Raw genomic sequence first — 24,009 nt, 5'->3', positions numbered from 1 at the left:
CATCTCTGCTGCGCATGCGCTCTCTAGCTAGTTCGTTCTCTTCCCTTTGCACGTGTACGGTCGTCCCCGCCGCTGTCACGTAGCGCATGCGCTCTCGTCCACTTCCCCTTCCCCCTGCGTTCAATCTACCGTCCACTCCCTATTCGGCGCATGCGGCTTTCCCTAACTCTCCTTGTTGCGCTCAGGCGCTGTGCGCGTCTCCTGTCCCCTGTGCTAGCGCCTGCGCGCTGCGTGCGGTCGGTGCGTGGCGTGCAGTACGGTGGGGGCGGGCGGGGGCGGGGCGGGTATATATAGTGCGCGGCCGGGGCGGCGGCCTCCCCCTTGTCCCCCGGCCGCTGTCGGTGCTGTGTGCGCAGTGCGTGTGCTCCGGCCCCCCGGACACGCCGGCCCGGCCCCGCCGCACCATTTATTACTAAAAATACTTAAAAAATCCAAAAAAAATCCAAAAATCCTAAAAAACCCATAAAAATCCCCCCGAAACCGGCCGGTTTGATATAAAATAACCCGGTGAAGCGAAGCCCCGGACCCGGCACAGCCGAGAGGAGACACCGAGCGAGCCTGACCCCCGCCTAGACCAGGAGCAGCCGAGACCTCCGCCAAGGCCGGCCCCGAGCGAGCCGGGCCCTCCCCGCCGAGAATCCGCCTCCCGGAGCCGTTAAGTTTCGAATCTTCCACTCGCCTCTCACGGACCCCGGGGCCGCCGCGGCCTCCTCGCGTCAGTGTGACCCCTTCCCCTGCTGGAGACGGCGGCAGGATGAACCCTAGCGCCCCCAGCTACCCCATGGCCTCCCTGTACGTGGGGGACCTGCACCCCGACGTCACCGAGGCCATGCTCTATGAGAAGTTCAGCCCCGCCGGGCCCATCCTCTCCATCCGCGTCTGCCGGGACATGATCACCCGCAGGTCTCTGGGCTACGCCTATGTCAACTTCCAGCAACCCGCCGACGGTGAGCACCCGTGGGGGGCAATGGGGCAGACCCACACCCTGAGACGAGAGGGTCGGAACCGGGGAGAGTGCTCCCTCCCCCCAGCAGCACTGTGTCCCTCATCCCCGCGAGGGCTCAGTCTGCCTATCCCACCCCCTTAGGTGGCTGGTGCTGTGTTCCCCTTGCAGAGCCTGAAGCCCCTCTCCGGCCTCTCCCTGGGAGGGGGCAGGAGCTCCTCTCCTCCCGGTATTTTCCCAGCTGGAAGTTGGGGTGGGGGGTGTTGGGACACGAGCAAAACTTGGCGCGGTGTTTGGGGAAGTTTGTGCGTTGGAGCCGCTGCTGCTGCTCGGTGACATGCGGCCTGGGGCTGTGTCTGCGCCTCGTGGCGGGGGGGAGGCGCTTACTCGGGAACCGAAAGCAAATGCGAACCCATCAAGCTCGAGAGACGGGCCTCGCCTCCCAAAGGCCTCCTGTCTCCGGGAAGAGCATTCGGTACCTCGCCGAGTTGTAACCGCCGGCCCGACCGGCTCTGCTCAAAACTAGTTTCGACCTCGCTGCAGCGACTCCCTGGTTTCCAGAACCGGGGCTCGTGCAAGTATCGGTGGGCACCAGGAAGGGTGTGTTCAGGTATTTCTCCCGAGGTTAATACGCTGAGTACACGGAGGGAACTGGAATTAAAGCCTATTTGAAGGAAATGCCACAATAATTAGCACCTCGACTGTTGCCCTAGGAATTGGGTGTGTAGGCATGATGTGGTGAAGTGGCAAAAGGTGGAAGTGTCAGGCCATTGTGAAATAACCTAGTACTCAGATATGAAGTCACATAAAGTCCATGGAAATGGATGGATGTAAAAAAAATAGTTAAAGCTTTATATAGCAGGAGTGTGGCTCAAAATGTAGGGTTTTACTTTTGAAATAATGTAGTGTTGATCATCTACCGTCTGTTTGTGTCATCTAGCAGTCTTGCTTTTGGTACTTAATTTGTCTACAATAAATTCCTCAGTGTGTACTGTTGAGTTATAAAAGCTTGCATTAGTGTTGGTGCAGCTATAAGTTAGGTTAAAGCAAAGCAAGACAAATTATTTTTATGCAGTTCGCAAATGATCTGTAAACAGACCTTCAAAGTGAACCTTGTCATACAAGGCCTTCCTTTTGAATTATATTTTGAAGACTCCATCTGACCAATTTGAAATCGAATGACTCGTCTGATTATGAAATGTCATTATTTCAAATGGCTTTGATTAAAGCACAATTTGCCAAATACCAAAATATATATTTTTAGAAATGTTAAGGAGTCTGCACCACTTGTTTTCCCAACTGGTGTTTGAAATTAGTTTTCCTATGTATATGCTATGACCAAATTCCCAAGTCTGGTTTGCTGTTATCTATGTGTATTAAATTAACTGTCAATATTTACTGGATGGTAGATATGGTCTCTTCAGCCTATTTAACAATTCTCTCTCACTTTAGAGAGCTTTTAATTTAATTTGACTAATATTTCAGAATGAGATGATTTAAATGCTTATTTTTAACATAAATTTGTCTGGTTTTAAATTGACAAATGCCTACAACCATTGCCCTTGTGTTGTGATCCAGACAGCTCTCACAAGGAAAAAGGGTGGGGTTGGGACTGAACCAGTCAGTACTTTGATGTGGTAACTTCATGGCATGTGTAAGTGCTTTAGGAAGTTGTAGGTGATTCAACATATGCCACTCTTCTTTCTGATTTTGTATTGAAACGTGCCCTTGTATATTACAAGGGTTGATCTCACTTTAGTCACTGGATTGAATAGGTAATTTCATTGTGCTATATGCCTAAATTCTATTTGCAGTTTCAATTGGATAAGATGTTTTCTTAATACAGAGTTGTTGGTTCTTCAACTCCTGCTGTTTCACCCAGAGGCAGTTGCATTTCAGTAATGGATAATGATCCTTCCATATTGTTATGGTGTCATGTAAGTTTGTAAATTATTTTGAGATCCTTTGGGATGAAAGGCTGTATACACACAAGTAAGTCTTTTTCAAAAGTACAACTTTTTTGGTTGAAAATCTCTCCTTCCCCTATAGTGTCATGTTCAAGTGACTGCAATGTTCAAAATGTATCTAAACTGTATCTAGTGAATTAAACCTTGCAATATTTTTTAAATTAACAAGTTTTGCAAATACCATCAAAAGCTGTATTTGTGGAAGAATTTTGCAGATAATCCTTTAAAGTCCTGAAAACTGAGTTGAAGCTGAACTACCATCCTTGACTCCTACTTAATTCAAAATTCAAATTAAAACTAGTTATCTGCCTTTTCTCAATCTAGGCTTAATTGTTATCTATACTTTAACATTTTATTTTTTATTAACTATTAGTAACTAGTTAAGAGGTCTTTGAAATTCTTGTTTCACATATAGAGTACCAATAATCCAGGACATTCAAAGCTCTTTTCAAACACTAATTATGTCTGATGACATCCTTGTGAGGTATGCAAGTATCTCCACTTAATTCTGTGATTTATCTGATGAGAGTGAGTCAGTGTCAGTCAGGGCTAGAACACAGGTATCTTGTCTAATCCCTGTATGCTAGAGATAATTAGGGGCAAATAGTGTCTCAAACAGCAGCTTTTTTTCAGGCGATTTCTAGATTAAATAATGTTCGCAGCATTTTGTTTAGTGTACTAAAATATATTTCTGTATGTTTAGCAGTACCATTCCTGGTTTTATGGGATATATTCCATGCAGAGTCTCTCTAAAGTGATAAAGTGCAGTCACTTCTGAAGCTGACTGTCCGGTTCCCAACTAAAATGGGAACTAATGACTCATTCAATAGACGCTGAAGCAGAATCAGCAAAAGTATAACATGGGTAAACTCAGTAGGTGTGGCCATTTTGTAATAAGTTAACTATTTAATCTGTTTGTCTCTTACAAACTAATGCATAGTCCTTTACGGAAAGGAAGCTAAAATATGTTGGAGGCAGTCAGTTTTATTAGTTATAACTTTACAGATGTGTAAAAAGGCCAGTGGGATATCTAGTTTGAGGTTAAAGTGAATTCAGTCCTCATTTTATGCCAAGTGACTATAGCTTTACCAATGGAAAAGGAATTTAAACTTTTTCTCTATACAAAGGTTATTGTTTAAGAATTGCTGTGAATTCAATTCTTAGGAAAGGTGCCAAATTGGCAGCCATAGAAGTTGACACCTGTTGATCCAGACCAGGTATGTCATGGGCAACAGCAGTTCAGATTTTTTGCGCTGGCCTTGTCTAAATGGGAAAGTTGCATCAACCTTAAAGATGGTCATTAACTTACTGTAGTTAATGTTTGTAATAGGATAGTCTGGACTCGCCCTAGAACAAATGTTTAGGGAATGTGTCATGGAACACTATCCTTTACAAACAATTAATGTGTATGCACAAGTCCTTAAGTGTTACTGGAAACAAATAATGAACTCATTTTTGGACCCCCTTCTAAGACTGCCATCAATGATTCTAATGATCTCCAGTTGTGGTACCAGTGAGAATCTTACTGAATCCTCCAGTTCATTTCACTTGGCCACCAACTGGTTTGATGGTGGTAACTTCTGATTTTTATTAGTCTCGGATGAGACTCCATTTCTCACTACTAATAACACAAATTGTCCATTCTCCCCTACTCCATGTTCATAATTAAATTTGTGTGTACATTGCATTAGTTTATTTAGTGGGAGAATAAACTTTCATTTTGTGCAGCTTTAATTTTTATCCAGTTTAAGAATTTTAATGAAGTGTTTTATGCAACCTGATATTTTCTCCAGAGCAAATACTATTCTCATTTTATTCTCCTTCCACTTTATAACTGATACAGTTATATGTGAATATAGGGATAATGTGTCTGTTTGGATGAGAGTTTAAGTGGAACCAATTTTCCATCAATTTTTTTCAAGTAGTAGACCCCCATCAGTAGTATGTACCTACTTACTTCCTGCAGAGCAATAATCTTTCAACATAAAGACATCTCCAGTTTAATGTGAAAATCTGAAAATAAGATAGAAGTAACAGAGGCATGTGCATTATCAAAAAAGGCAGTGATCAGGATATAAAGATTTTGTTTGGGCTATGATATGCACCTGTTTGAATAGAAATGAGATGGCAATTCAAAAATGCATAAAATATTAGTAATTTAGGCAGCATTCTTCTTGTTAGAAATAATTTTAAGTAGATTTTGAAATGGAAATTGGCAGTAAATTCTACAACTCCTTATACGTTTGACCCTTCTTCCACTTAGAATAAATGACGTTACTATTTTTAAAAGAACAGCTTACTAATACCGTACAGTATTTTGATTTTCCATTAACATTTTCCTACTATAACACTAAAATGATTCAAAGTCTCCTTTTGTTGTGAAAAGGACAGGCTCCATATTGCTTATAATTTGTCAATTCTGTTCTTTTCATAGAAGTCATGTTATCTTTGTGGATGACTACTACAGTAAAGAATGCTCTGTAAAAAGTATGGTGCTTAAGGGCTCATAGGTTAGAAGGGATAATTCCATAGTTGATCTTCTTTTGAAAGTGAACAACATTTTAGTCCTGATAATTACAGCTTTTTATTTGTATCAAAGGTTTTTTTTTATTTGGTTGTTGCTTACATCGCATCGCTTTCTCTGAATGCAGATAGCAGTTCAACAGGCTAGAATACCATTGGTTGAGACTTAAGGCATCTACTGGGGCTCTGCTTTGAACTCCCTCTCCAGACTTATACGAAGAGATTAACACTGAAAGAAGCTGGTCCACCATAATTTAGTACCATCACTACTTCTTGCTTAAATAACTTCTCTCTCTTTTCATACATGCCTGTGATTTTATCATGTTACTGCTAGGAATTACCATCCCATGGATACTGAGGATTACTTTTAAAAGATGGAAATGTCAAATATAGTGACATCAGAAATCCTACTCTTTCTTCTAAAAAAAAAAAGTTGGCTGTGGACCTCTACTGGATAAGCTACTCCACGGGAGTGGTTTAAAAACTAACTTACATTATTTCATATTACGCCTCTACCTCAATATAACGCTGTCCTCGGGAGCCAAAGAATCTTACCGCATTACAGGTGAAACCGCGTTATATCGAACTTGCTTTGATCTGCCGGAGTGCGCAGCCGCCGCCCCCCCCCCCCCCCCCCCCCCCCCCCCCCCCGTGTTATATCAGAGTTCATGTTATATCGGGGTAGTGGTCTATACGTAGTGTTGTAGCTGTGTTGGTCCCGAGATATTAGACAGACAAGGTGGGTGGGTAATATCTTTTTTGGATCAACTTCTGTTGCTATGTGAGACAAGCTCTTGCATTTACACAGAGGTGTTCAGGTCTGGGAGATGTAGTACATTTGTGTAAACTGTAAGCTTGAAAACTTGTCTCTCTCCTAGCAGAAGTTGGTCCAATGAAAGATATTATGTACCCACCTTCTCTCCATTATTTCATATTGCTGTTTTAATACTTAATACTTTATGCATCTTGCAAATTTTCTAAAAAATTTTTGCTTTTATCTGTAGAAAGTGTTTGTATATGAAAAGTATGGCAAAGTGTTTCCTTAAATCCGTTGTTTAGAAGTACAAATAGTATTTCTATGCTAATAAGTTAAATGCTTGCCACATGCATTGTTCATTCTGTTCACTTCTTTCTTTGAATATTTGAAAACCATATAAACTTGGTTAAACTAATATGTCCTCGTCTTGCTTTTTCATCCTCATCCCTCTTGGATCCCCCTTCTACGCATCACACTATCTTAGTAAACATGTTGCTCTAAGGGTTGTATTGGACTTATTCAGGAACTAGACTTAGGTCAGATCTACACAAGAAACTGCTGGTAATTTTAGTTAGAGGTACAATTTTTTGCAACTTTTTATACCAATAAGAGCCCCTATGTTAGATATAGTTGTATCAGCATAAAAGTGCTTTTGCTGTTGTAATTTATTTCATGCAGAACCAATATCAGTTATATTGGCAAAAGCACTTTTTTTGGTATAAGCTATATCTGCACTAGGAGGGTTTGCTGGTGTAGGTATGCCAGCAAACCTTTTCTAGGGTAGAAAAGGTTGCCACCAATTGATACATTGTGAACCTTGCTCTTCCATACCGTATCTTCAGCACAAGGTGTCCACAGTGATCACAGATCTTGTTAACCCAGGAACAGAGAAAATCCTACCATCGGCAATCCAATCTATGTATTTTTCTCTTTGGTTGAATGGAGTTAATTACTTTTAATGTTCATTCAATATCCATACTTAATTTTTTGTTCAGTGATTTCAGTTATTTTGGAGATTGAGATGGGAGTATGAAAGTCATTATCAAAACATCTCTAATGGCTACAAGTTTACCAAGAATTAATGAACTTCAAGTGGAGTTAGTGTGTTGCTAAAGATAAATGGTTTAGTACTACCCATTAACTTTAGTGTCTCTTCCAGCTGAACGAGCTTTGGATACCATGAACTTTGATGTCATTAAAGGCAAGCCAGTGCGCATCATGTGGTCTCAGCGTGATCCATCTCTACGCAAAAGTGGTGTTGGAAACATCTTCATCAAGAACTTGGACAAATCAATTGATAATAAAGCTTTGTATGATACATTTTCTGCTTTTGGAAACATCCTCTCCTGTAAGGTAAGGGGAAAGTAACAGATGTGCCCAGTGATTTGATATTAGAAGCTACAAAACTGTACTGGGGCTGTTTGACATGTTATGATATTTTTTCTTTAATAGGTAGTATGTGATGAAAATGGGTCCAAGGGTTATGGATTCGTACATTTTGAGACACAGGAAGCAGCAGAAAGAGCTATTGAAAAAATGAACGGTATGCTGCTTAATGACCGCAAAGTGTAAGTACAGAAATACATGCTCTGGGGCTCTCAGACTGTAATTCAACCTAAAGTAGATTACTTTCTGAAGTTTATCTAGAAAAGGCAGATTTTTCTAAATATGTTGCTAATTTTAAAATGATTAAAAATCTAGTGCAGTTCTGTAAATATATTGATTACATGTGCTGAAGGTAAGAGGAATGTGAATAAAAATTGACATCTTAAAGTCTTTAAAGCTCAATTTATGGTAGTAAAATAATGTTGCAGCTAAGGTGTTTACAGTTGGACATGAGGACCTGTTACTGGTCATCTTTTTTTCCTGTTATCTTCATTTATACATAGAGAAGGGAGAGTCAGGCAGCAGCTAGGGAGAGTCCATATCTTAGAGGTATGAGACCCTGCTCTGTAAAAGGTTGCTATGGGAGGATCTTACAAGTAATTTTATACCATGATTTTAGCTGAATTGAGGCACTTAATAGGTGGTGGTGGTTTTTTAACTAGCCCAATAGTTCCAGCAGGTTAATCACTGAAAAAACCTGTAATTTAAATAACCAAACATGATTTAGTGAATCATAAAAGTTACGTTTGCTTCAGGCTTCTATTTAGATCATGTAATCGTAGAACTGGAAGGGACCTCAAGAGGTCATCTAGTCCAGTCTTCTGAAGAACATTTTAAAGTAGATTAACAATTTTCCTGACTATCAAAATCTGCGGAGTACCAGGCATCACCAACATTAAAGTCCAAATGTAGCCACAAACCAAGTCAATGTTAACTTTAGACTATTGAACCATATTGATTGGGATGTGGGTTTACCAGTGGGATAATTTTAAAATATAATTGGAGAGATGAGAAGACTGGTATAGAAATTGAATCGTTCATGTAGTAGCATTTGTGATTGTTGGCCCACAGAATCATTTCAGCACAAAGGCTGTGCTAAAAACACATTCCTCCCCTGGTGGTAGGAACTCTGACCTCACTGTTCTCAATCAGCTTTTGGCATTGGCCAATTCAAGAGCAAGCCAGTTCCATAGCTCCTTACTAATGAGGAGGAACACTGATAAGAGAGAAGAGGAAAGTTGGGGGTTTAGTGAAAGTCCCTTGCCTAAAAGTCAGATGGGATATGGAAACAATATTTGAAGGCTACAAAAAACTTTCAGTGTAGCAGAAACCACTATGCTAGAATTTTCCCATTGTCTGATTAATGATGCTGAAAAGTAAGCTTTATGCTAATGAAAATTACAATTCTATCAAGTCTTTGGTAAGATTATCACAGTTACTCTGATAAAAGGGATTTAAATGGTAAAGAATAGTCTAATTGTCTCTTGTAAAGTTGTTTCTCAAGTATTTTGTCTGTTGGGGATTTCATGCCTTTCTTTATATTGATCAATGCCACGTTTAAGAAATAACCCATGGTTGAATATTTGTCTGGCCATGTGCTGATGTATGTAGTCTAGGAAAAACCTTAGACCTGGATAGATTCATTTTAACCCTATAGTCACCTTGGTTTCCTGTAACTAGATTTGTTGGAAGGTTTAAATCCCGTAAAGAACGAGAAGCAGAACTTGGAGCTAGAGCAAAGGAGTTCACCAATGTTTACATCAAGAATTTTGGAGAAGACATGGATGATGAAAGACTTAAGGAACTCTTTGGCAAGTTTGGTAATGTCTTAATTTTCCACATTGTTTATACAACAGCAAATAGACAAGCTTCAGTTTGCTTGTTAAAACCTTTTAACATTAGGGTTCAGGCCATTGTGTAGAGACAATTAAAATGCATGTATGCTGAACAGTTGTCAGTTCAGTGTTCATATCCAGAGAAGTGATTAATTAATATCCACTAAAGAATTTCAGTTGTCCAGAGTAGCACACACAAGAACTTGGCCATCAGAAATGTCCTCATCCAGTTTAAAAACAACAGGAGGACATTACATTTGAATAATACATATAAATTGTTTTGAGGCTCTTCGAGTTTCAAATTAAATGAGGAAGTGACCTTTTAGGTTTGGTGTGGCCATTGAATAGTTTCTTTGAAAGATGTGCAAATGAATGATGCCTTTGTTACATCTCCATTGCCATGCGGGTACCCCTGTGCATTCTTCCCTCTGTTGAGGGTTTTCTGCTATTCCACACGATTGTTTGCTTGGTTTCTGAATTAAGGATGGAAATACCGAAAATTAAGCTATCGGCAATATCAGTGTCAAGATGTTAAATTTAAGCTTGCATAGCAATTTTGTTTAATGCCTGAAGTCTGTATTGGTGCTGTCATTCATGGCCTAGTAATTCATACTGTATTACATCACTATTGAAGCTAGTGATGTTAAAAACTTTGTAAATGGCTTTTCCAAATCTGTTAATACACCTGTCAAGCCATCTTCTACTTACTGACTTGGGTGGTGATATAGGACATTTAGCAAATTATATGGAGGAAAGAGTCTTGTTACAAAACTTGAAATTCTAGTTCTGATTTATATGGATCATTATGTACTGTTCTAATTCCAGATGTCATGAGGTATCTTGCTAGTGTTTCAAAAATTATTTCATAATTCATATGCATGCTTGATGACTAATGTCCTTTTAAAGTTAGTATATGATGCCAGCTGTCATTTGTGAAAGGGTGGAGTGTGAAGTAAATTCCAGGCTCTAGAAGTGCTATAGTGGGCATAGACTCTCCTGCTTGCAGAAATGGGCAGATGTCTTTTGACCCATCCTCTCCAACCTGTTTTTGTAAGGCTTATAAACTGGCCGAATTTGGTTGGATTTTCATTGTGCCAGCAAAAGGCATGTCCTTGACAGAGAGGCCGCTCCTATGCCAAATTCAAGTCCTGCTTCAAAGCATGGGGCACTAATACTTTTCAAAGAAAAGGTCACCAGAATTTTTTAATAGGGGCTAAACAATGTATTTTCCCCTAACCTTGTTCTCTGACATGACTGGACTGTTTCAGCTGGAATTTTCTGGAAAAATTGGGCCTGAGGCAGACACCAAGTGTGGAAAATTTCAGCCCAAATTGTTGTTTTGGCAAAATTATAAGGAAATCAAAACAGTTCTATAATGAGAAGTATTGGGCAAACTTAATAGGTGGGGCTACCAGCCCTGCCTGTGCATTTGTGCAAAGGAAATAAAATATATTGAAATTTGTCAGAAAATTTCAGGGTTATGTCAGTTAAGGTAAACTCTTCAAGGAAAGCCCCATTTGTTTATGCAGAATCTTGCTGTCAACTTCAGTGAAAAACACCAAGTGCCTAATGTTAAGCTCCTAAATACAAGTGACTTATTTCTCAGAGGTGCTGAGCTTCAATTGGCATATGTAGGGTTTGTGGATGCTCAGTACTTGTGAAAAATCAGGCAACTTCTATTTAAATACCAAAATGTAGATTTAAGAGCCTAACATGAGGCAACTGTGACAGAAAGTTTTGGCCAAGAGTCTTAAGTAAAGATCTCTCATATAGAAAGTTGCTTCTAGGGGCGGAGGATGGCAGCACACTTGGGGCATTCTTTGGGAAAGGAATCTGCTGTACGCTTAGCAACTGGAAAATTTCTGGACCAATAGACATTCTGTATAGCATCAGTGATAATGCAAGCCTTAGTTAGACGCTGACTAATATAAATTAGATTGTAATCTCTTCAGGACCAGGACTGTGTCCTTTTGTACTATAAAGCACCTAGCAAACCTGTGGATGTTGTAAAACTTTAATAATTAAAAAAAGAGAAGGGGGGGGGTTAGAAAATGGATTTTTATGGAAAACCCACCTCTTCAAGTGGTATGTAAGATTTCATAACATCATATGGTATTGTGAATGGAACAGATTTACTAATTCTGTAGTTTTTTTAGGATTTAACTTCTTGCAGGTAATACTAAGATTTAACCACCAAACAAACGGGTATATAGAATGTACATATAATATAAATATTGCATACTTTTTTCAGGCCCTGCCTTAAGTGTGAAAGTTATGACTGATGAGAGTGGAAAATCCAAAGGCTTTGGCTTTGTTAGCTTTGAAAGACATGAAGATGCCCAGAAAGTAAGTTTACACAGGATTTTTTTTCTTTTAGATACATCATTCTGGGAGACTAGTAATTTTGAGTCTTGAATACAAACTTCTTTTTTGCATCCTGTAGATTCTTCCAAATTTTTATTGATTTGATCTTTATAAAAAGATGTGAGGAAACAGGAATGAAATCTGTTAGTTTGGATGATGTCGTGGTTTTTTTTATTTGATTCACATTGAGCAGACTTCTGGGTTGGACGTTTGAAGCATATCACTTAGTTTGCAGCTTCCCCAGAAATATTCCTGTCTAAAAATGATATAATGGCCTTTAAATTATTTAACATTTATATTGTAATATTGCCTAGAGAGCTCAGTGGGGCTTGGGGCTTGTGCTAGGCATTGTGGAAACAGTAAGTAACCCCTGCTCCAAAGAGCTTATGATCTGAAAGACAGGATACAGCAGGTGGCTATGACAAGTGGGTTGGGAGAGTGCATTTTTTAAAAATTACTAAGACTGGAAACTTTACACAACAAAACTGTTTCCCGTATGTATTCAGTCATATCTACTTGCTTTAGTAACAGCATATGGTTTGCGCTGCTTTTTATTTCATTTTGCATTGCAGAGCCAACACAGCTACGACAACTGACCTGAGTACTCTATTCCATCTTGTATACATGGACAATTCTTTAAACTATAGTTACTTACACCTTTGCAAAACACACTGGGGAAAAAAAGGACATAATTTGGCCTATATAATCTTTATTACTATTGATTTGCAAGACAGAAAGAATGCTGCTTTGAGCGCAGGCTGATGCTACAGGGATGGAAGTTAGAACGAGCATCTTAGTTTCCCTCAGTTGTCACCAGCACAAATGTGCACACAACAGATTAGAATAAATCCCACCTTATAAATATATAAGTAACATGTAGGTTTGCACATTTTCTTAGTCTGAGTGTATGTACTTAAGCTCTCTTGTGTTCTATATATGTATTACATTCTTACGGGAAATGGTTCACTTTAGTAACTGTAATGCATTTGCACAATAGTAGACAAGTGATTCTGGTATATTGGGTAAATGCACATTAAAAAACAATTTTTAAATTAATAGACATAGACCTATACTAAAGCTTTCACACTGAAGGGGATATACTATAAATTCAAAATCTTAGTGTCAAGTATTGCCTCTGCTAGAGTGCCCTTACCAATTTAGAATTGATGTTCAATATTGTCCTATTTTGAAAATGCATGAAAGATGCAGGAGGAAAAAAGAGAAACTGAGTATATGGATGGTGCTGTCAAATGCACAAAGTGAACAAAATTTGGAAAAGTTTTTCTTAAATCTTTAATTGACAGTAATTTTACATGTTTAACAATTGAGTAAAATTCAGATGTATGATTTTCGAGCTTATGGCCCTTTAACCATCTTCTTTGCATATGATTCAGAGTATGCCTATACTAGAAATGCTATAGGGGCACAAGTGCGCTGCTGTAGTTGTAGATATTGACCTACCTCTGAGAGGAGGTGGCTCGGTTGACTGAAGAATTTTCAACCTAGTGGTATCTACACCATGGGGTAGGTTGGCTTAACTGTGTCACACAGGGCGTGAAATTTTTCACAGCCCAGAGTGATGTAGTTAGGACAGCTTAGACTAGCCCTGAGTTAAACAGGGCTATGAACATGTTGTGGGTTTTGGATATGTATTCTCTATGGGCCTTGGGTCTCAGAAAAATTCTTAGAGGATATCTTCAGTACATTTAACAGTACAGTTGATGAATGTTTACGTCTGTCCCCTTTTTTTCTTTAGTCCATATACTGAACAGAAAATACACTTGTACATATTTTATACTTAAATGAAATATGATCCAAGAGGTTCTAGAGATGGCTTTGTTTCAATTAACCATATTTTACATCTGTTTGTTGGGGCAGAAGGTGGGGAAAATATTTAGTTTTTATTGTTGGAAATTTTATATAACTTGTGCACTTAAACTGCATTAGTCAGTGGCTGAAAAAACATGTTAGGTTTAATGTACTATGAGCATTGGTAACCCTTTGTTTATTTATGAAGGCTGTGGATGAGATGAATGGAAAGGAGCTCAATGGAAAGCAAATTTATGTTGGCCGGGCTCAGAAAAAAGTGGAAAGACAAACAGAGCTCAAGCGCAAATTCGAACAAATGAAGCAGGACAGGATCACCAGATACCAGGTTACACTTTTAAATTGAATGAACAAGTTTATTTTATTACTAATCTTTTTAAATAAAGCAATTCTGTCTTTTCTAAAGAGGGTAGTTTTATTTTTTTTAGGGTGTAAACCTTTATGTGAAAAATCTTGATGATGGGATTGATGATGAACGTCTAAGAAAAGAATTCTCCCCATTTGGTACAATCACTAGTGCAAAGGTAAAGTTAGCATTTTAGACTTAATTTGTGTTTTGCAATATCTTGTATGAAAGAAGGAAAGTCATGGTTTGTCACCTAAGAAGTGAGTGGCATTCAACTTTTTCTCAACTGGCAAAAATAAGATGTGGACATATCGTACAACCACTCCTACAGCCAACCATCATTAAATTTGAGTATTGATTCTTACTAAAAACTCATACACTTTTAAAAACTGTATATTCATGTTGTATTTTTGGATGCAGTGATACATAATAGTTTTAAAAATACATGCGTTACAGACTGTCTACAGTACCTTATTACTCCTTTTTGTGCATCACATTCATGGTCATGAACCATTGCATGAGTATTTTTCTCTCATTTTTTCACAGATCTTTAATAAAAACTCAGACCAATCAACCATAGAAAAACTCCAGATAGCTCAATTTATATCTGGGATGGATGGATGCTGACATTACTAACAAAAAAATCAAATATTTTTTCAATGCAAGGGTTCATTGATACTGTTCCTCTCTAATAGCCTGAAGTGACTAGTGTTGCAAGAGGATAGACTTATAAATAAACCAGCTCTGAAAGAAAACAACAAAAATCATCCTGTGCCATTCATGGTCCTGGCACAGGAGTTGGCAGGTCCATTGTATGCAGAGCAACTGATCAAAAAGGATTTTTAAATTATATATTCCTCAGTTCAAAGCTGGAACAGATTATTTGATTCTTAGAAAACTGTAGGTTAGATCAAAATTTTGAGATGTTGCCTGTTTGCAGTCAACTGGGTTGGATTCTTTTCCCTAGCAGAAGGTAGCATTGACAGTGGGCACACCTCTACCCCGATATAATGTGACCTGATATAACATGAATTCGGATATAACGCGGTAAAGCAGCACTCCGGGTGGGCGGGGCTGCGCGCTCCAGTGGATCAAAGCAAGTTGATATAACGCGGTTTAACCTATAGCGTGGTAAGATTTTTTGGCGCCTGAGGACGCATTATATCGGGGTAGAGGTGTATATTATGTTTCAAAACTAAGCAGTATACGTCATATTCCTTCCACTTGAAGAAAGTGTAAAAAAAAAAATAATAATTCAGAAACCTGGAATTCAATTCTTACCTGTACCAAATTGTGCATCCTGCTCCAGATTGGTTTTAAAAAACTACCCCTTTTTTTTTTTTTTTGGACAGGTCATGATGGAAGGTGGCCGCAGCAAAGGGTTCGGGTTTGTATGCTTTTCTTCACCAGAAGAAGCAACCAAAGCTGTCACAGAAATGAATGGTAGAATTGTGGCCACTAAACCATTATATGTAGCTCTAGCCCAACGCAAAGAAGAGCGCCAGGCTCACCTCACCAACCAATATATGCAGAGAATGGCAAGTGTGAGAGCAGTACCTAATCCTGTAATCAACCCCTACCAACCAGCACCTCCTTCAGGTTACTTCATGGCAGCTCTCCCACCGGTATGTATAGAAATTATTAATTTCTTATTTTATACCATTGATAGAATCTGTTTAGATTTAGCAGTAAATTATGACTCAAACATCTGTAATGTTAGTATGTTAACACCAAAATCACCAGCTTTATGAATTTAAAAGTAATGAAGAACCTATGAAAATGTCTAAATTTATATTCTATAAATCAGTATTTTTTCAGATATTTTAATTAGGAAAGTTTATAGAAGAAAGTACTTAGAAATGCCTGTGTGGTGGGTGGAACAGGTACATCAGAATTAATAAACTGATGTCACTTTATTTTTTTGACAGACTCAGAACCGTGCTGCATATTATCCAACTAGCCAACTTGCTCAACTCAGACCAAGTCCTCGCTGGACTGCTCAGGGTGCTAGACCTCATCGTAAGTAGTCTCCTTAACTTTCTAAATAAAGGGGCATTCATGGAACACTTATTGTCTAGCGAAGGTTAACTATGTGGCTCTAAAATAAAAACGTTTGGTTATTACATGTAATTGCTAGAAAGGTAATATGCCAGTTCTGGCTCCTGTTTGCGGATGTTTGCCAGAAAACTTAATTTAAGGTTAACTTTTTAAAATATAACTCATGAGGTAGTTTTTATAATAAACCACCTAGTTTTTATTAAGCAGCTGTATTACAAATTGTCATTGGGTTAAATTCCAGCCCCCCAAAAACTAGACTGCTGACTTTTCCCTTTCTACCCTTATCTGTAATATTAGTTGTCATGCCATGTGAGGATGGCAAAGGGAAAAAAATGACTGACAGTCTTTTGTCACCATTAAGTATTGTTAAATGATGCAACTTAAACACTCATTGTTTTAAATGCAGCATTCCAGAACATGCCTGGTGCTATCCGCCCAGCAGCACCCAGACCGCCATTTAGTACCATGAGGCCAGCTTCTTCACAGGTTCCACGAGTCATGTCAACACAACGTGTTGGTGAGTTTCAGGTTTTAAAAATTGCATGTTCCTTCATCAGGCTCCACCAATATCCACCTTTCTTTAGGTATGTAACTCATTTGTGGCCACACTTCAGAGATTCTTTTAATGCTGAATAATATTTCAAATACCTTTTTGAAGCTAAATAGTGCAGAGTAGGCACCACTTTGCTCTTTATTGTACCTGCCCCTAGCTGACTTGGGGTTTCTAACCTCCCTAATGGCCATCTAACATGTTAGCCCAGCGTGTATAAGGGAGGTTGAGGAGGCTCCTACTCCCCATAGCACCATCCATTTCTCTTCTGCTTATGGCTATTTCATACTTCTCAGTATTTCCCTCACATGTTAGATTGCTATCCTCCTACTCCTTCACTGTGATTTCTCTATCACCTACCTCTCTCCCTGCTTAGGAATGTGCCCTGTCAAGACTGCACATTTGAGGCCCTAGTGTCTCAAGGGGAGGCTGCTTGTTTAACCCTTCTCAGTCTTAACCTGTATTTTCCAATTATTTTGCAACTATGAGAAAATGTTGCTCAATATATTGATCAACTTAACCCACTAGATTAATATTATTAACTAGGAGTTCTCAACTTTTTCATACTGTGGGTCATATCTTAATGATATTGCATGGGTGGCCTCCCCCTCCCATTTGTATCTGTACCATTCCTGTGGTAACCACAGCAGTGGATTATGTGACAGAATAATATTGAGAAAGCATTTATTTTTAGCTCTTAACATTGTTGCAGATGGGAACAAGGAGTACCAGTATCACATGACAGTACTGTCTGAAGATCAGCAGCAAGTGGGGACCACTGTTATATAAAGAAAAGCACATTCAGAATGTTTTAGTCTGCTATATATTAGTAACACATCTAATCGTTTAAAGTAATTTTTATAGTAATTTAATTGGCGAAATGTTTTAATTGAAAAAGAGAATCACCCTTAATTATGACTGGCATAGAATGAAAGTCAAGTAAAATGTTTAATCAAAAGCAGATGTTCTCTCCATGGTGCTTTTTCTATAGTGTTTAAAGAGAAGCAAGTAATTAGCAAAATAATGAGAAAAGAAACATGCTTTTTGGTTTTGAGCCCACAGGTTGACCATTGGTGTTTTTATTTACTATCATTGCTGTAATCAAATATAATACAATATTAAAATTAGATATTCAGTATAATCTTAACACTCTGTAAATTCATTAACTTGTACAAAATGTAAGCTTAATGAAAGCTGAATTATTAACATATAAATCATGTTAATCTTTACAGCTAATACATCAACACAGACAATGGGTCCACGTCCTGCAGCAGCTGCTGCTGCAGCCACTCCTGCTGTACGCACAGTTCCACAGTACAAGTATGCTGCAGGTGTTCGTAATCCTCAACAACATCTTAACACACAGCCACAGGTTGCTATGCAGCAGGTATGTAGTCTTGGTTTTGGTAGCTAAGTGATGTCTTTGCTGAGGAAACTTTTCTTTTGCCTAATCTGTATCATAACTGTAAAGCATCTGCCTTCACCACTGAGATCCTTGAAGCCACAGAGTCTGATGTTAAAGCTTTATTTTTCACAAATCTAAAATATATTGAGAACAAAACTTATTTTCTGTTGTGATATTACATATTTTTAAGTTTTCTCATCTTATGTGGTTGAGATTTTTTTGTGCTTCTGCATTAGTTTTCCCCCCCATTGCGCTAAAATTCAGGTACCAAATTGTGGCACCCAGTTTGCAAGCCTGGAGTTTAAAATAAATCTCAAGCATTCTTAAGGAGGACATGACCCTGTTCTTGTTTTGTACTACCCAAGTGCTTGATGATACATTCTGGGCTTGAGCTTTGCTTAATATATAAATGATGCTTAGCAAGGGATTGAGTCAGCACTAGTGTGCCTTGCAGTATCAGTCATCTTTTACCAGCCTCTTGATGAAAATTACTCAGCCATAATTTTTTCTAGTATTTGACAAATATGCAGGCATGATTGTTGCATTGAAGATTCCCTGTTCTGTTCGTTCCCTCTGAAGCACCTCGCATTCGCCACTGTCGGAAGGCATGATACTGGGCTAGATGGACCATGGGTCTGACTCAGTATGGCCGTTCTTATGTTCTATGTCGTGGAGGCATAAAATATGTTTAAAGTTAAATTCTGGAATGTTCAAAGTACAATGTTTTATTAACTTGCAGCCAGCTGTCCATGTGCAAGGTCAGGAACCCTTGACTGCTTCCATGTTGGCTTCTGCCCCTCCACAAGAACAAAAGCAGATGTTAGGTATGTACATTTGATCCCACTAGCCAATTGTTGTAGAGATTAAATAGTTTTCAACCTTTTTAAAATATGCTTCTAATCAGTTGTAAAGGAGTATTTTGAATGTTACTGTTGTAGGATACATGGTTGAGTTTTTAAGATGAAAGTACTTGCCCCTTTTCACATTGTAGGATTTGACATCTGACTATAGCACTGCTGTCTGTCCTCAGCAGATGTAGAATGGAGAGATCTATTCCCTGGAGAAGTTTTAGTGTGTCATTTAACATGAATGAAATACCGGACCACTTTAGGTTAGGATTAGGCAGTTGATATATTTTCTATTCCAATAAACCAATGATTTGTTTACCTAATGCAAAAGCCTTAACTAGGTGAGAGCATGGAATACATAGCAGTGGGGTTGATACTACTTTTCTGCAACAGTTAACCTCTGTGCAAAGCAAAGACTCAGTTGCTGATTACTTTAAAGGCTCCTTTAATCTTGTTTTTTATGACTGATACTCTAGTTTTATATGATCATATCCAGGAGTTTTTATTTTTAGCATTCAAGTGGGTAGGATATAATACTTAACCTTTTAATAATTTTGAGGAATTTAGATACAAGTCCATAGATTGCTTAACAGATTTTAGTGCCTATGTTTAGCATTATTAAAGGCTAAATTAAATTTTAATGACATTGATCACTGTAGCCAACTGTAGAGTTTTAATGTTTTTCTAGGTGAACGGCTGTTTCCCCTTATTCAAGCTATGCACCCTACTCTGGCGGGTAAAATCACTGGTATGTTGTTGGAGATTGACAACTCTGAACTCCTTCATATGCTTGAGTCTCCTGAGTCTCTTCGTTCGAAGGTAGATAGACTTTTAACATCTAAGCCCTCCTTTTGATGTTACATGTGTATTGTGTGTAATTTAGCTGCTGCACTATCTTAAATTTACTGAAATTAAGTAAAGCATTGTCTTTTGTAACAATTGTTTTATCCTATTAGGTTGATGAAGCTGTAGCTGTACTACAAGCCCACCAAGCTAAAGAGGCTGCTCAGAAAGCAGTTAACAATCCTACTGGGGTTCCAAGTGTTTAATATGTAAGTTTTCCTACAGAATGCATTCTTGGTTTTTCTCATCTGATCAGGGTGTTCTACGGGCATTTTATTGTGCGTATAGTTAGTCAAGAATGTTTTAATATGACCTGCCCTAGCTAAAGTTTCTGTACTCCTAGAAATAAGTTTCTGGTTATAAGCCACTGTTAAATAGACTATCATTAGACAGATCTGGCAACAATAATTTGGAAAGAAGGGAATAAACTAAAGCTACATTTTTATATAAAGTTGACCTATTTACTAGAGCTATTGTGATGCAGGACTTCACTAAAGCTTGTCTGTAATCTGGGACCTTGTAAACTTGAGACTACTTAGAGATGGTCTTTTTATTCCTCAAACAAGTAGTATGTGAAGCTATGTGAAGGTTAAATTCTGTCATAAATTACTCATACACCTCTACCCCGATATAATAACGCGGTCCTCGAGAGCCAAAAATCCCTACCGCGTTATAGGTGAAACCTCATTATATCGGGGTAGCGGCAGCAGGGCTCCAGCAGTGAACCATGGGCATGGGCGGGGGGGCATACGGGGTTACCTGCACTGGGCTTCTCCCTCTTCTCCCCTCCCCCCCCCTTTCTGCAAGCAGCAGAGCTGCCCAGCTGAAGGAGGTTGTTGGCTCAGCTGACTCTGTAGCTGAACGCCACCTCCGGGGTCCTAGTGCCAGGCGTGCTCCCCTTCTGTGTGCTTGGGGGTCTTCCTGTTTTCTGTGCAACAGTGAGTGCCCGCGGTGGGGCTGGGGGAAAGAGGCAGTGGGGAGGGAAGAGGAGATGGAACAGGGCAGGGGGAGGGGAATTACGGGGGGGAAGCAGGAGCCCAGCATGCGGCATCCCCAGAATGCGGTGTCCCCTTGGCAATAGCTGAGGCTTCCCATTAAACAGGTCCATCAAATCCTCATCCTGACAAGCCCTACCCTCCTACATCTGGACTCTCCCACTGAGCCCCAACCAGCTGCACCTGGACCCCGACCCCATCAAGCCCCCCAGCATCCAGACACCCCCCTGCCAAGCCTCATCTCCCCACACCTGGACATGATACCCCTAAACACCCCCTACTGAGCCCCAACCACCTTCACCTGGATCCCCTGCAGAGTTCCCATTGCCCCTGCACCTGGAACCCCTCAACAAGCCCCTGTGCATCCAGATCTCCCACTGAACTGCCCACACCCAGATTGCCCCACACAGAAACCTCTCGCCCCTCCACACTTGAACCAAACTGTAAACCCTGTATATAATGGAAACCACTTCAAGCCTGGGGGTGCTGTAGTAACCCCCGCACCCTTAGTTCCAGTATCTATGCACCCGGTGCAGAGGGGCAGGGCCCCAGGGTGTTTCTGGGGCAGGCCCAGCCCTTGCACTGTCGGGGTTGGGTGCAGCTTCACTGCCAAGTCTCCCTGTACTGGGGGAAGTGGGAGTTTGAGTGATCTTCTACCTCAGTGTAGCCGGTGGCCTGTGCTCCACACTGCCATGCTGGAACCACATCTATTTATTGAGAAAATTTGCAGAATTTTAAAATCATGCACATAACTTTTTGGTGCAGAATTCCCTCAGCAGTGACAGTTGTCCAACTAGCTGTGTATCTAGAATTCACTCTACAGGGTTTTCTTTACATGCTGATTAATTTTTATATTGCAATTAAAAATTGTCCTCCCCATGAGGTTGCTAAGTTTGTCTTCGTTTTACAGATGAGAAACTGGAGCAGAAATGTTAAATAACTTGACCAGGTCCAGAAAGAGAACAGAATTGCAGAGTTATGATTACAGTGCAGGAGGTCCATCATTCAATCCAGTGTTTAGTCCAGTTAAAACCACATTACCTGACTTTTTATATATCGGGGTTGTCAATAGGCAGGCCAGAGGCCAAATCTGAACCGCTAACGTTTTTGAACGGACTCTGAAATCTTTTTATTTACATATAATAATTATTATTATTTTTATTATTTTCTGTGGAGTCTGGACCTTGACTACACCTTGACCAAGAAATTTGGACCTTCGCAAAAAATAGACTACCCCTGATATAAGTTAACATTTTTCAACTGTCTTCACCGGAAATGGCTAGGGACATGCTTTTTAAAAATGAAAGTTTAAATTCTATATCTTGGTCCCTAAAATGGGGGTTAGGGAAGTGAGGAGAGAGAATTCAAAACATCTGGTTTCATCATGATCTGTTATTTTGCAGGAGCAAATACAACAGTTGTATGCTAATTTCAATATAGTCTATCTAAACGGCCAATTGTTGCCATCATTAGTTTGTGCCTAGATGAACAGGGGAAAATGTGTGCACACTATTTGAAAAGAAAATATGCTTTCGATTCTAATTTTGGCCAAACTTCTCGGCTCTCTCTGAGCTGTGGCGCAAACTTAGTATCTGAAGAAAAAGGATTATTTGGTAATGTTATCCAGGAAATTTGCTCATATTTAATGTAGGTTGTCTTGGAGCTCTACTTGGGTACCTGATATATCTTCTCCACTATTAAAGGAGAATCAGATTTGATGTCCAGCAAATTACCATCATTAAACATTAGAATTACTTGCAAAGATCCTTCACTACTACTATCATAACACTACTTACCAGCATATGTACTTGCCCATACTGTGATGTTTTTTGGGCTTCATGACACATTACTACTTGCCATTGGAAATAGTTACTAAATTAGGTGTCCTCCATTGCTGTAATTAACTGTCTGGTAATAGTTGTCCCAGAATGAGGCAGTATAGTCCAGTGCTTAGAGTAGGGAGGACTTGAATTCAAACTATTTATTTCTATTACTATAGCCCCATGGACGATGGCCCCATTGTGCTAAGTGCTGTACAAAGATAGGTGATCTAGTTTCAACTCCCATTGACTAGCTATGACCTTTGGAAGAGGCACAACTTCTCTGTACCTCTTTCCACCATCTGTACATGACATAATGTTTGTGAAGGTCTTTTAGATCATTATATAGAAGATACTATGAAAGTGAAGAATATTCCTGTAAGTTACTATTTTTTTCACATTAGCAGCTGCTAATACTGTTCTTGTTTACAGAAAGATCCGGGACTTCAAACTAGAACTTCGCTTCACCGAAGAAAAAAAATCTAAACATGGAAAAATGATTAAATATTGAGAAAAACATTGCAAAATATAAAATAAATAAAAAAAGGAAAGGAAACTTTGAAGCTTATGTACAGAGCAAATGCCAGGGCTAGCAAAACTAATGCTGGTCCTAGATTTACCTATTGATTTAAAACAAAAAAAAATAGTAAAATAAAAAATACAAATTAATGTTTTATAAACCCGGGGGAAAAGAATTTTCAGCACAGTACAGAAATTTAAAGCATTCCTTTCTTTAATTTTGTAATTCTTTACTGTGGAAAAGCTCAGAATATCACTACTGTTTTAGTTAACAGTGAGAATTGATAGCTGAGCAAAGAAACGTAATTTGGATTATAAAATTCTTGCTTTAATAAAAATTCCTTAAACACGGTTTTATTTAATACTCTTTCCTTTTTCCTGTCATGTTGGTATGCCTCAAACTACATTGGTGTCATTCTAGAGTCTGAGCTGGAATCCCACTCACTATAATACCTTTATGCAGTTTCCAATCAGATTAACCTACATTTAGCCACCTGTCGCTAATATTGTAAACTCAAGTACTAAAACAAGTGAACTGAACAGCTGGATCCACCTGTTTTAGTTTTCCATTCTTAGTATCATGTATTTTCTATATCTTCATGAACATATTTAAGTATTTATGAATAAGATTTTGAATTACTTCCTGTAGACCACCCTAAAACATGAGCAATTTAAAGTATAGGACTATTGAAATTGGATCTCACTCCCTTGTGCAGCAAGGAGAAATTTACCAACTCTTCCCATTTTTTGGAAGGAAACATGATCTCCATGCATCCTTTTGGCTGGCTTTAAGAAGGCTGATTTACTCTGAAGGAGTTTCATCCACCATAGCTGAAGCAAGAACTTGAGTGTGGGCCAGTCTAAAGAAGGGAGATTCTCAAAAAAGATACCCCCAGGGATGTGGAAGAATTAATGGGGATTCTGTAATTGACACCTGCAAGTTTCCTCTGCCAATAAAGGATGTTACGTAACTCACACTTAGATTATCTTAAAGTAATGCAGATTTTTGTGTGTTTAATTCAG

The 24,009-nt window shown here is 39.2% G+C and overlaps 1 protein-coding gene across 3 annotated transcripts; it reads left to right on the top strand.

The window, feature by feature from the left end:
• Positions 1 to 305: 305 nt before the first annotated feature.
• Positions 306 to 23,348, top strand: PABPC1 (poly(A) binding protein cytoplasmic 1). Of its 3 annotated transcripts, none has more exons than XM_034763393.1 (15): positions 306 to 947; positions 7,350 to 7,543; positions 7,643 to 7,758; positions 9,257 to 9,396; positions 11,663 to 11,757; positions 13,793 to 13,930; positions 14,031 to 14,126; positions 15,301 to 15,573; positions 15,877 to 15,967; positions 16,413 to 16,523; positions 17,789 to 17,943; positions 18,701 to 18,785; positions 19,498 to 19,628; positions 19,766 to 19,861; positions 22,904 to 23,348. In XM_034763393.1, exons 1-14 carry the CDS (start codon positions 755 to 757, stop codon positions 19,856 to 19,858), a joined length of 1,911 nt encoding a protein of 636 aa, XP_034619284.1. In that variant the 5' UTR covers positions 306 to 754; the 3' UTR covers positions 19,859 to 19,861; positions 22,904 to 23,348. The 3 variants fall into 3 exon arrangements, with proteins under 3 accessions (XP_034619284.1, XP_034619285.1, XP_034619283.1); XM_034763394.1 differs by having other exon boundaries at positions 9,257 to 9,387; positions 22,900 to 23,338; XM_034763392.1 differs by having other exon boundaries at positions 22,900 to 23,338.
• The last annotated feature ends 661 nt before the right edge of the window (positions 23,349 to 24,009 follow it).

The sequence above is a fragment of the Trachemys scripta genome, chromosome 2 (genome assembly GCF_013100865.1).
Source record: "Trachemys scripta elegans isolate TJP31775 chromosome 2, CAS_Tse_1.0, whole genome shotgun sequence".
Lineage (NCBI taxonomy): Eukaryota > Metazoa > Chordata > Testudines > Emydidae > Trachemys > Trachemys scripta.
This window is presented reverse-complemented; position numbering and strand designations above follow the sequence as displayed.